This window comes from Salvelinus fontinalis, chromosome 15 (assembly GCF_029448725.1).
Source record: "Salvelinus fontinalis isolate EN_2023a chromosome 15, ASM2944872v1, whole genome shotgun sequence".
Classification (NCBI taxonomy): Eukaryota; Metazoa; Chordata; class Actinopteri; order Salmoniformes; family Salmonidae; genus Salvelinus; species Salvelinus fontinalis.
Window position 1 is genome coordinate 5,429,857 of NC_074679.1, and position 14,324 is coordinate 5,444,180.

The 14,324-nt window shown below is 51.5% G+C and overlaps 1 protein-coding gene across 5 annotated transcripts in view; it reads right to left on the reverse strand.

Annotated features, from left to right (window-relative positions):
- The window catches only part of map4k5 (mitogen-activated protein kinase kinase kinase kinase 5), a 99,965-nt gene that overhangs the window by 58,101 nt on the left and 27,540 nt on the right, over positions 1–14,324 (reverse strand). For all 5 annotated transcript variants that reach the window (XM_055862516.1, XM_055862519.1, XM_055862517.1 and 2 more), the window contains 5 exons: positions 9,799–9,930; positions 8,879–8,941; positions 8,694–8,775; positions 5,075–5,191; positions 579–657 (listed from right to left, as the gene is read on the reverse strand). In XM_055862516.1, coding sequence (XP_055718491.1) covers positions 579–657; positions 5,075–5,191; positions 8,694–8,775; positions 8,879–8,941; positions 9,799–9,930 — 473 coding nt within the window. The remainder of the gene's footprint in view (positions 1–578; positions 658–5,074; positions 5,192–8,693; positions 8,776–8,878; positions 8,942–9,798; positions 9,931–14,324) is intronic.

Here is a 14,324-nt window from a genome sequence, read left to right on the forward strand (position 1 = left end):
AGGAGAGGAGGAGAAGACCAGAAGAGGAGAAGAGGACCGGAGGAGAAGAAGAGGAGAAGAGGACCAGAGGAGGGGAGAAGAGGACCAGAAGAGGAGGAGGAGAAGACCAGAAGAGGAAAAGAGGACCAGAAGAGAAGAGGACCAGAAGAGAAGAGGACCAGAGGAGGAGAAGAAGACCAGAGGAGGAGAAGAAGACCAGAGGAGGAGAAGAAGACCAGAGGAGGAGAAGAAGACCAGAGGAGGAGAAGAAGACCAGAGGAGGAGAAGAAGACCAGAGGAGAAGAAGAAGACCAGAGGAGAAGAAGAAGACCAGAGGAGGAGAAGAGGACCGGAGGAGGAGGAGAAGAGGACCGGAGGAGGAGGAGAAGAGGACCGGAGGAGGAGGAGAGGACCAGAGGAGGAGAGGAAAGAGTGGAAGAGGAGAGGATAGGAGGAGAAAGGAGAAGATAGGAGAGGACCAGAGGAGGAGAGGAAAGAGGAGAATAGAGGAGAGGACCAGAGGAGGAGAGGAAAGAGGGGAAGAGAGGAGAGGATAGGAGGAGAAAGGAGAAGAGAGGAGAGTGGCTGTTGTTACTTACAGCTGATCTCTGAGTGAGTTCTCTCTGGTCTGGGGTGTTTGTTGATGGAACGGATGGTGTGTCTCACTACTGAAAGAGACTGAGGAGGGAGGGGGAGAAAGATAAGGGAAGAGAGAGGACAAGGTAAGAAAGAGGGGGAGAAAGAGAGTAGACAGACTTCAAAATTAGATACGTTTCAAAGTGAAAGAATATACACAGTGGATTCGTAAACTATTCAGACCCCTTTTTCCACATTTTGTTACATTACAGCCGTACTATAAAATGGATGTTTTCCCTCATCAATCGACAAACAATACCCCATAATGTCAAAGCAAAATGTTTTTTAGAAATTATAACAAACTATCACATTCACATTAAAGTATTCAGACCCTTTACTCAGTACTTTGTTGAAGCACATTTGGCAGTGATTACAGCCTCAAGTCTTCTTGGGTATGACGCTACAAGCTTGGCACAACTGTATTTGGGGAGTATTTCCCCATTCTTCTCTGCAGATCCTCTCAAGCTCTGTCAGGTTGGATGGGGAGTGACGCTGCAAAGTTATTTTCAGGACTCTCCAGAGATGTTCGATCGGGTTCAAGTCCGGGCTCTGGCTGGGCCACTCAAGGACATTCAGAGACTTGTCCCCAAGGCACTCCTGCGTTGTCTTGGCTGTGTGCTTAGGGTCGTTGTCCTGTTGGAAGATGAACATTCGCCCCAATCTGAGGTCCTGAGCACTTTGGAGCAAATTTTTTCTCTGTTAATCTTTCCCTCGGTCCTGACTAGTTTCCCAGTCTCTGCCACTGAAAAACATCCTCACAGCATGATGCTGACACCATCATGCTTCACCGTAGGGATGGTGCCAGGTTTCCTCCATACATGATGCTTGGCATTCAGGCCAAAGAGTTTCATCAGACCAGAGAATCTTGTTTTTCATGGTCTGAGAGTCCTATAGGTGCCTTTTGGCAAACTCCAAGCGGGCTGTCATGTGCCTTTTCCTGAGGAGTGACTTCCGTCTGGCCACTAACATAAAGGCCTGATTTTTGGAGTGCTGCAGAGATGGTTGTCCTTCTGGAAGGTTCTTCCATCTCCACAGAGGAATTCTGTCAGAGTGACCATTGGGTTCTTGGTCATCTCCCTGACCAAGGCTCTTCTCCCCCGAATGCTCAGTTTGACCGGGCGGACAGCTTTAGGAAAAGTCTTGGTGGTTCCAAACTTCTGCCATTTCAGAATGATGGAGGCAACTGTTCTTGGGGACCTTCAATGCTGCAGCCATTTTTTGGTACCCTTTGCCAGATTTGTGCGTCGGCACAATCCTGTCACGGAGCTCTACGGATAATTCCTTCGACCTCATGGCTTGGTTTTTACTTTAACATGCACTGTCAACTGTGGGACCATATATAGACAGGTGTGTGCCTTTCCAAATCATGTCCAATCAATTGAATTTCCCACAGGTGGACTCCAATCATGTTGTAGAAACATCTCAAGGATGATCAATGGAAACAGGATGCACCTGAACTCAATTTTTAGTCTCATAGCAAAGGGCCTGAATACTTATGTAAATAAGATATTATTATTTTAAATTTTTTATGAATTTGAAAACAATTTTAAAAACCTGTTTTCGCTTTGTCATTATGGGGTATTGTGTTTATAGATCGCTGGGCATTTAAAAAAAATGAATTTTAGAAGCAGGATGTAACGTAACAAAATGTATAAAAAGGTAAAAGGTCTGAATAGTTTCCGGAAAGTAAATACATAACGACACCACAAGAGTAAACAATGTCATAAAGGTTAGAAAGAGATTATTATAGAGATGCACAGTATATGGGAATAGGGAGCCATTTTAGCCCCAGACAGACAGACAGACAGGGCTGTGGGTAGTTTTATCCCCAGACAGACAGACAGACAGGGCTGTGGGTAGTTTTATCCCCAGACAGACAGACAGACAGGGCTGTGGGTAGTTTTATCCCCAGACAGACAGACAGGGCTGTGGTTAGTTTTAGTCCCAGACAGACAGACAGGGCTGTGGTTAGTTTTAGTCCCAGACAGACAGACAGGGCTGTGGTTAGTTTTATCCCCAGACAGACAGACAGGGCTGTGGTTAGTTTTATCCCCAGACAGACAGACAGGGCTGTGGTTAGTTTTAGTCCCAGACAGACAGACAGGGCTGTGGTTAGTTTTAGTCCCAGACAGACAGACAGGGCTGTGGGTAGTTTAGTCCCAGACAGACAGACAGGGCTGTGGGTAGTTTAGCCCCAGACAGACAGGGCTGTGGGTAGTTTAGCCCCAGACAGACAAGGCTGTGGTTAGTTTTAGTCCCAGACAGACAGACAGGGCTGTGGGTAGTTTAGCCCCAGACAGACAGACAGGGCTGTGGTTAGTTTTAGTCCCAGACAGACAGACAGGGCTGTGGTTAGTTTTAGTCCCAGACAGACAGACAGGGTTGTGGGTAGTTTAGTCCCAGACAGACAGACAGGGCTGTGGGTAGTTTAGCCCCAGACAGACAGACAGGGCTGTGGGTAGTTTAGCCCCAGACAGACAGACAGGGCTGTGGGTAGTTTAGCCCCAGACAGACAGGGCTGTGGGTAGTTTAGCCCCAGACAGACAGGGCTGTGGGTAGTTTAGTCCCAGACAGACAGGGCTGTGGGTAGTTTAGCCCCAGACAGACAGACAGGGCTGTGGGTAGTTTAGCCCCAGACAGACAGACAGGGCTGTGGGTAGTTTAGCCCCAGACAGACAGACAGGGCTGTGGGTAGTTTAGCCCCAGACAGACAGACAGGGCTGTGGGTAGTTTAGCCCCAGACAGACAGACAGGGCTGTGGGTAGTTTAGCCCCAGACAGACAGGGCTGTGGGTAGTTTAGCCCCAGACAGACAGGGCTGTGGGTAGTTTAGCCCCAGACAGACAGGGCTGTGGGTAGTTTAGTCCCAGACAGACAGGGCTGTGGGTAGTTTAGCCCCAGACAGACAGACAGGGCTGTGGGTAGTTTAGCCCCAGACAGACAGACAGGGCTGTGGGTAGTTTAGCCCCAGACAGACAGACAGGGCTGTGGGTAGTTTAGCCCCAGACAGACAGACAGGGCTGTGGGTAGTTTAGCCCCAGACAGACAGACAGGGCTGTGGGTAGTTTAGCCCCAGACAGACAGACAGGGCTGTGGGTAGTTTAGCCCCAGACAGACAGACAGGGCTGTGGGTAGTTTAGCCCCAGACAGACAGACAGGGCTGTGGGTAGTTTAGCCCCAGACAGACAGACAGGGCTGTGGGTAGTTTAGCCCCAGACAGACAGGGCTGTGGGTAGTTTAGCCCCAGACAGACAGGGCTGTGGGTAGTTTTAGCCCCAGACAGGGCTGTGGGTAGTTTAGCCCCAGACAGGGCTGTGGGTAGTTTAGCCCCAGACAGACAGGGCTGTGGGTAGTTTAGTCCCAGACAGACAGGGCTGTGGGTAGTTTAGTCCCAGACAGACAGGGCTGTGGCTAGTTTAGCCCCAGACATACAGGGCTGTGGGTAGTTTAGTCCCAGACAGACAGGGCTGTGGGTAGTTTAGCCCCAGACAGACAGACAGGGCTGTGGGTAGTTTAGCCCCAGACAGACAGACAGGGCTGTGGGTAGTTTAGCCCCAGACAGACAGGGCTGTGGTTAGTTTAGCCCCAGACAGACAGGGCTGTGGGTAGTTTAGCCCCAGACAGACAGGGCTGTGGGTAGTTTTAGTCCTAGACAGACAGGGCTGTGGGTAGTTTTAGTCCTAGACAGACAGGGCTGTGGGTAGTTTAGCCCCAGACAGACAGGGCTGTGGGTAGTTTAGCCCCAGACAGACAGGGCTGTGGGTAGTTTAGCCCCAGACAGACAGGGCTGTGGGTAGTTTAGCCCCAGACAGACAGGGCTGTGGGTAGTTTAGCCCCAGACAGACAGGGTTGTGGGTAGTTTAGCCCCAGACAGACAGGGCTGTGGGTAGTTTAGCCCCAGACAGACAGGGCTGTGGGTAGTTTAGCCCCAGACAGACAGGGCTGTGGGTAGTTTAGCCCCAGACAGACAGGGCTGTGGGTAGTTTAGCCCCAGACAGACAGGGCTGTGGGTAGTTTAGCCCCAGACAGACAGGGCTGTGGGTAGTTTAGCCCCAGACAGACAGGGCTGTGGGTAGTTTAGCCCCAGACAGACAGGGCTGTGGGTAGTTTAGCCCCAGACAGACAGGGCTGTGGGTAGTTTAGCCCCAGACAGACAGGGTTGTGGGTAGTTTAGCCCCAGACAGACAGGGCTGTGGGTAGTTTAGCCCCAGACAGACAGGGCTGTGGGTAGTTTAGCCCCAGACAGACAGGGCTGTGGGTAGTTTAGCCCCAGACAGACAGGGCTGTGGGTAGTTTAGCCCCAGACAGACAGGGCTGTGGGTAGTTTAGCCCCAGACAGACAGGGCTGTGGGTAGTTTAGCCCCAGACAGACAGGGCTGTGGGTAGTTTAGTCCCAGACAGACAGACAGGGCTGTGGGTAGTTTAGTCCCAGACAGACAGACAGGGCTGTAGTTATTTACCTCCAGGTCATCGTCGTCCGCCTCAGAGAAGTGTTGGTGGTTGTCAGGGTTGTTCATCTTGTCCAGCAGCTCCACAGCCACCCTCCTGGTCAGCCCTGTCTGATCTATAAACAAATGCTGCAACACAGACAGACGGGGGGACGGGACGGGGGGGAGACAGACAGACGGGGGGGGGGAGAGAGACAGACAGACGGGGGGGGAGAGAGACAGACAGACGGGGGGGGAGAGAGACAGACAGACGGGGGGGGAGAGAGACAGACAGACGGGGGGGGAGAGAGACAGACAGACGGGGGGGGGAGAGAGACAGACAGACGGGGGGGGGAGAGAGACAGACGGGGGGGGGAGAGAGACAGACGGGGGGGGGAGAGAGACAGACAGACGGGGGGGGAGAGAGACAGACAGACGGGGGGGGAGAGAGACAGACAGACGGGGGGGGGAGAGAGACAGACAGACGGGGGGGGAGAGAGACAGACAGACGGGGGGGGGGGAGAGAGACAGACAGACGGGGGGGGGGAGAGAGACAGACAGACGGGGGGGGAGAGAGACAGACAGACGGGGGGGGGGAGAGAGACAGACAGACGGGGGGGGGGAGAAAGACAGACGGGGGGGAGGGAGAAAGACAGACGGGGGGGGGGAGAAAGACAGACGGGGGGGGAGGGAGAAAGACAGACGGGGGGGAGGGAGACAGACAGACGGGGGGGAGGGAGACAGACAGACGGGGGGGGGAGAGACAGACAGACGGGGGGGGGGGGGGGGAGACAGACAGAAGGGGTGGAGAGACAGACAGAAGGGGTGGAGAGACAGACAGAAGGGGTGGAGAGACAGACAGAAGGGGTGGAGAGACAGACAGAAGGGGTGGAGAGACAGACAGAAGGGGTGGAGAGACAGACAGAAGGGGTGGAGAGACAGACAGATGGGGGGAGAGACAGACAGATGGGGGGAGAGACAGACAGATGGGGGGAGAGACAGACAGATGGGGGGAGAGAGACAGACAGATGGGGGGAGAGAGACAGATGGGGGGAGAGAGACAGATGGGGGAGAGACAGACAGATGGGGGGAGAGACAGACAGATGGGGGGAGAGACAGACAGATGGGGGAGAGACAGACAGATGGGGGAGAGACAGACGGGGGGGAGAGAGAGAGACAGACAGACGGGGGGGAGAGAGACAGACAGAAGGGGTGGAGAGACAGACAGAAGGGGTGGAGAGACAGACAGATGGGGGAGAGAGACAGACAGATGGGGTGGAGAGACAGACAGAAGGGGTGGAGAGACAGACAGATGGGGGGGAGAGACAGACAGATGGGGGGAGAGACAGACAGATGGGGGGAGAGACAGACAGATGGGGGGAGAGACAGACAGATGGGGGGAGAGACAGACAGATGGGGGGAGAGACAGACAGATGGGGGGAGAGACAGACAGATGGGGGGAGAGACAGACAGATGGGGGGAGAGACAGACAGATGGGGGGAGAGACAGACAGATGGGGGGAGAGACAGACAGATGGGGGGAGAGACAGACAGATGGGGGGAGAGACAGACAGATGGGGGGAGAGACAGACAGATGGGGGGGAGAGACAGACAGATGGGGGGGAGAGACAGACAGATGGGGGGGAGAGACAGACAGATGGGGGGGAGAGAGACAGATGGGGGGAGAGACAGACAGATGGGGGGGAGAGACAGACAGATGGGGGGGAGAGACAGACAGATGGGGGGAGAGACAGACAGATGGGGGGGAGAGACAGACAGATGGGGGGGAGAGACAGACAGATGGGGGGGGGGACAGACAGATGGGGGGGGAGAGACAGACAGATGGGGGAGAGACAGACGGGGGGGGAGAGAGGGGGAGAGACAGACCGGGGGGGAGAGACAGACAGAAGGGGTGGAGAGACAGACAGAAGGGGTGGAGAGACAGACAGAAGGGGTGGAGAGACAGACAGAAGGGGTGGAGAGACAGACAGATGGGGTGGAGAGACAGACAGATGGGGGAGAGACAGACGGGGGGGAGAGAGGGGGAGAGACAGACAGAAGGGGGGGAGAGACAGACAGAAGGGGGGGAGAGACAGACAGAAGGGGGGGAGAGACAGACAGAAGGGGGGGAGAGACAGACAGAAGGGGTGGAGAGACAGACAGAAGGGGTGGAGAGACAGACAGAAGGGGTGGAGAGACAGACAGATGGGGGGGAGAGACAGACAGATGGGGGGGAGAGACAGACAGATGGGGGGGAGAGACAGACAGATGGGGGGAGAGACAGACAGATGGGGGGAGAGACAGACAGATGGGGGGAGAGACAGACAGATGGGGGGAGAGACAGACAGATGGGGGGAGAGACAGACAGATGGGGGGAGAGACAGACAGATGGGGGGAGAGACAGACAGATGGGGGGAGAGACAGACAGATGGGGGGGAGAGACAGACAGATGGGGGGAGAGACAGACAGATGGGGGGGAGAGACAGACAGATGGGGGGGAGAGACAGACAGATGGGGGGGAGAGACAGACAGATGGGGGGGAGAGACAGACAGATGGGGGGGAGAGACAGACAGATGGGGGGGGAGAGACAGACAGATGGGGGGGAGAGACAGACAGATGGGGGGGAGAGACAGACAGATGGGGGGGGAGAGACAGACAGATGGGGGGGAGAGACAGACAGATGGGGGGGGAGAGACAGACAGATGGGGGGGAGAGACAGACAGATGGGGGGGAGAGACAGACAGATGGGGGGGAGAGACAGACAGATGGGGGGAGAGACAGACAGATGGGGGGGGAGAGACAGACAGATGGGGGGGAGAGACAGACAGATGGGGGGGAGAGACAGACAGATGGGGGGAGAGACAGACAGATGGGGGGGAGAGACAGACAGATGGGGGGGAGAGACAGACAGATGGGGGGGAGACAGACAGATGGGGGGGAGACAGACAGAGGGGGGGAGAGACAGACAGATGGGGGGAGAGACAGACAGATGGGGGGAGAGACAGACAGATGGGGGGAGAGACAGACAGATGGGGGAAGAGACAGACAGATGGGGGGAGAGACAGACAGATGGGGGGAGAGACAGACAGATGGGGGGAGAGACAGACAGATGGGGGGGAGAGACAGACAGATGGGGGAGAGACAGACAGATGGGGGGAGAGACAGACCGATGGGGGGAGAGACAGACAGATGGGGGGAGAGACAGACAGATGGGGGAAGAGACAGACAGATGGGGGGAGAGACAGACAGATGGGGGGAGAGACAGACAGATGGGGGGGAGAGACAGACAGATGGGGGGGAGAGACAGACAGACAAAGGGGGACAGACAAGCTTTATTAGTGATCTTGTGACAATAACACAAGATGGCCTGCACACTAATGCTCTGAATAGCAGCTTTTAAAATGGACTATTAACTATTAACTAGGATCAACCTCTGACAGTCCAGAACCACGAGAAACAAGAGAGGAACACTTTCCTTTTCACTATCATTAACACCTTGTACATCTCAGAGGAAGAGCCTTGTCAACCCTAACGATCCAGAACATTTGTAATTATTAACAACTTGATTAATTAGACTGTCCTAAGCTGGTTTCCTCCGACCCTATTCCTCAACCAAGAAGCACTTTCAAATGAGGATGTGTCAGTTGGTTACCGATAGGAGCTTCTCTGCTGTCGGTCTCTTCTTTGGGTTCTTGGTCAGAGAGACTTTCACAAAGTTATGGAAGGCTGTGGACCTGGAGGGGGAGGGAAACAGTTACTGACTGCAGCGGGGGGGGGGGGGGGGGGGGGGGGGCATTAGGGGGTATTTGTTCCAGGTCACAGGTGTACTGTACTCACCATTTAACTTTATCTTTCAGCTTGGGAGGTTGAAAGCTGCTCTTTGACATGAGAAACAAGGCCCTGGAATACAACACATCAAATCGTGTTATATAACAGTCTCATTACTTAACCACCAGTGTTCGGAGACTTTAAGAAAATGTCCCGGGGTGAGTTTCCCCCAAAAAAACCTTCCTAGCATTAAGATCGTCTTAAGGGCCAATGGTAGGCATTAGCGATCTTAATGCTACAACATTTTGGGGAAACTCGACCCCCTGTAATGTTAATTGAATCAGATCAGAGAACAGCAGGAACATTATCAGAATAGAAAAAGCAGGAATTGGATAAATCTGACACAGAACCGGATTATTAGATGGGTGATGAATTGGGGCAGATACAGCAGTTGATTGGTGGATGACGTGTGTATGGAAGTGGCGGACAGGAGCAGCACTCATTGGCTGATATGAGGAAGAAATGAACGTAACAGACGTAAAGAGACGCCTGAGCCGAGTCTCCTCTTCCGCTTTTCAGGGGAAAATAATGTATCCCTGAAAACAGGCAACATCCGCTTTCTGACAACACCTCCAAGGGTGATGAGGATGTGGAGCAGCAACAGCACTGATTGGCTGATGTGTTAGGAAGTGGAGCAGCAACAGCACTGATTGGCTGATGTGTTAGGAAGTGGAGCAGCAACAGCACTGATTGGCTGATGTGTTTGGAAGTGGAGCAGCAACAGCACTGATTGGCTGATGTGTTAGGAAGTGGAGCAGCAAGAGCACTGATTGGCTGATGTGTTAGGAAGTGGAGCAGCAAGAGCACTGATTGGCTGATGTGTTAGGAAGTGGAGCAGAAACAGCACTGATTAGTTGATGAGTGAGGAAGTGGATGGCAGAGTCAGCCCCGATTGGCTGATAAACGAGGAAGTGGATCAAGAACAGTACCTCATTGGGTGCAGGTCAAACATAGGAGGCTGCAGCTCGGCCAGTTCTATGGAGGTGATGCCCACGGCCCAGATGTCACACAGCTGGTTGTAACCTCCGTTCTTCTCTACCGCTGCTACCTCTGGTGCCATCCTGGACAGATAACAGACATATTATACCCATCCTGGACAGATACCAGACATATTATACATCTCACTGCTACCCCTGGGGCCATCCTGGACAGATAACAGACATATTATACATCTCACTGCTACCTCTGGGGCCATCCTGGACAGATACCAGACATATTATACATCTCACTGCTACCTCTGGGGCCATCCTGGACAGATAACAGACATATTATACATCTCACTGCTACCTCTGGGGCCATCCTGGACAGATAACAGACATATTATACATCTCACTGCTACCTCTGGGGCCATCCTGGACAGATAACAGACATATTATACAACTCACTGCTACCATCCTGGACAGATAACAGACATATTATACAACTCACTGCTACCTCTGGGGCCATCCTGGACAGATAACAGACATATTATACCCATCCTGGACAGATAACAGACATATTATACATCTCACTGCTACCTCTGGGGCCATCCTGGACAGATAACAGACATATTATACCCATCCTGGACAGATACCAGACATATTATACATCTCACTGCTACCTCTGGGGCCATCCTGGACAGATAACAGACATATTATACCCATCCTGGACAGATACCAGACATATTATACATCTCACTGCTACCTCTGGGGCCATCCTGGACAGATAACAGACATATTATACATCTCACTGCTACCTCTGGGGCCATCCTGGACAGATAACAGACATATTATACATCTCACTGCTACCTCTGGGGCCATCCTGGACAGATAACAGACATATTACACATCTCACTGCTACCTCTGGGGCCATCCTGGACAGATAACAGACATATTATACATCTCACTGCTACCTCTGGGGCCATCCTGGACAGATAACAGACATATTACACATCTCACTGCTACCTCTGGGGCCATCCTGGACAGATAACAGACATATTATACAACTCACTGCTACCATCCTGGACAGATAACAGACATATTATACATCTCACTGCTACCTCTGGGGCCATCCTGGACAGATAACAGACATATTATACATCTCACTGCTACAATCCTGGACAGATAACAGACATATTATACATCTCACTGCTACCTCTGGGGCCATCCTGGACAGATAACAGACATATTACACATCTCACTGCTACCTCTGGGGCCATCCTGGACAGATAACAGACATATTACACATCTCACTGCTACCCCTGGGGCCATCCTGGACAGATAACAGACATATTATACATCTCACTGCTACCCCTGGGGCCATCCTGGACAGATAACAGACATATTTTACATCTCACTACTACCTCTGGGGCCATCCTGGACAGATAACAGACATATTATACATCTCACTGCTACCTCTGGGGCCATCCTGGACAGATAACAGACATATTATACATCTCACTGCTACCTCTGGGGCCATCCTGGACAGATAACAGACATATTATACATCTCACTGCTACCTCTGGGGCCATCCTGGACAGATAACAGACATATTATACATCTCACTGCTACCTCTGGGGCCATCCTGGACAGATAACAGACATATTATACAACTCACTGCTACCATCCTGGACAGATAACAGACATATTATACAACTCACTGCTACCTCTGGTGCCATCCTGGACAGATAACAGACATATTATACAACTCACTGCTACCATCCTGGACAGATAACAGACATATTATACAACTCACTGCTACCTCTGGTGCCATCCTGGACAGATAACAGACATATTATACATCTCACTGCTACCTCTGGGGCCATCCTGGACAGATAACAGACATATTATACATCTCACTGCTACCTCTGGAGCCATCCTGGACAGATAACAGACATATTATACATCTCACTGCTACCTCTGGGGCCATCCTGGACAGATACCAGACATATTATACATCTCACTGCTACCTCTGGGGCCATCCTGGACAGATAACAGACATATTATACATCTCACTGCTACCTCTGGGGCCATCCTGGACAGATAACAGACATATTATACATCTCACTGCTACCTCTGGGGCCATCCTGGACAGATAACAGACATATTATACATCTCACTGCTACCTCTGGGGCCATCCTGGACAGATACCAGACATATTATACATCTCACTGCTACCTCTGGGGCCATCCTGGACAGATAACAGACATATTATACATCTCACTGCTACCTCTGGGGCCATCCTGGACAGATAACAGACATATTATACATCTCACTGCTACCTCTGGGGCCATCCTGGACAGATAACAGACATATTATACATCTCACTGCTACCTCTGGGGCCATCCTGGACAGATAACAGACATATTATACCCATCCTGGACAGATACCAGACATATTATACATCTCACTGCTACCTCTGGGGCCATCCTGGACAGATAACAGACATATTATACCCATCCTGGACAGATAACAGACATATTATACATCTCACTGCTACCTCTGGGGCCATCCTGGACAGATAACAGACATATTATACAACTCACTGCTACCCCTGGGGCCATCCTGGACAGATAACAGACATATTATACATCTCACTGCTACCTCTGGGGCCATCCTGGACAGATAACAGACATATTATACATCTCACTGCTACAATCCTGGACAGATAACAGACATATTATACAACTCACTGCTACCTCTGGGGCCATCCTGGACAGATAACAGACATATTATACAACTCACTGCTACCTCTGGTGCCATCCTGGACAGATAACAGACATATTATACCCATCCTGGACAGATACCAGACATATTATACATCTCACTGCTACCTCTGGGGCCATCCTGGACAGATAACAGACATATTATACAACTCACTGCTACCCCTGGGGCCATCCTGGACAGATAACAGACATATTATACATCTCACTGCTACCTCTGGTGCCATCCTGGACAGATAACAGACATATTATACAACTCACTGCTACCCCTGGGGCCATCCTGGACAGATAACAGACATATTATACATCTCACTGCTACCTCTGGGGCCATCCTGGACAGATACCAGACATATTATACATCTCACTGCTACCTCTGGGGCCATCCTGGACAGATAACAGACATATTATACAACTCACTGCTACCTCTGGGGCCATCCTGGACAGATAACAGACATATTATACCCATCCTGGACAGATAACAGACATATTATACATCTCACTGCTACCTCTGGGGCCATCCTGGACAGATAACAGACATATTATACATCTCACTGCTACCTCTGGGGCCATCCTGGACAGATAACAGACATATTATACATCTCACTGCTACCTCTGGTGCCATCCTGGACAGATAACAGACATATTATACATCTCACTGCTACCTCTGGGGCCATCCTGGACAGATAACAGACATATTATACAACTCACTGCTACCATCCTGGACAGATAACAGACATATTATACAACTCACTGCTACCTCTGGTGCCATCCTGGACAGATAACAGACATATTATACATCTCACTGCTACCCCTGGGGCCATCCTGGACAGATAACAGACATATTATACATCTCACTGCTACCTCTGGTGCCATCCTGGACAGATAACAGACATATTATACATCTCACTGCTACCTCTGGTGCCATCCTGGACAGATAACAGACATATTATACATCTCACTGCTACCTCTGGGGCCATCCTGGACAGATAACAGACATATTATACATCTCACTGCTACCTCTGGGGCCATCCTGGACAGATAACAGACATATTATACATCTCACTGCTACCCCTGGGGCCATCCTGGACAGATAACAGACATATTATACATCTCACTGCTACCTCTGGGGCCATCCTGGACAGATAACAGACATATTACACATCTCACTGCTACCTCTGGGGCCATCCTGGACAGATAACAGACATATTATACCCATCCTGGACAGATAACAGACATATTATACAACTCACTGCTACCTCCTGTGGGGTAGTTAAATGATCACACTGCTGCCTCCTGTGGGGTAGTTAAATGATCACACTGCTGCCTCCTGTGGGGTAGTTAAATGATCACACTGCTGCCTCCTGTGGGGTAGTTAAATGATCACACTGCTGCCTCCTGTGGGGTAGTTAAATGATCACACTGCTGCCCCCATGTGGGGTAGTTAAATGATCACACTGCTGCCTCCTGTGGGGTAGTTAAATGATCACACTGCTGCCTCCTGTGGGGTAGTTAAATGATCACACTGCTGCCTCCTGTGGGGTAGTTAAATGATCATACTGCTGCCTCCTGTGGGGTAGTTAAATGATCACACTGCTGCCTCCTGTGGGGTAGTTAAATGATCACACTGCTGCCTCCTGTGGGGTAGTTAAATTATCACACTGCTGCCTCCTGTGGGGTAGTTAAATGATCACACTGCTGCCTCCTGTGGGTGGGGAGGGATGGAGAGAAAGGCGGTGTCCCGAATGGCACCCTATA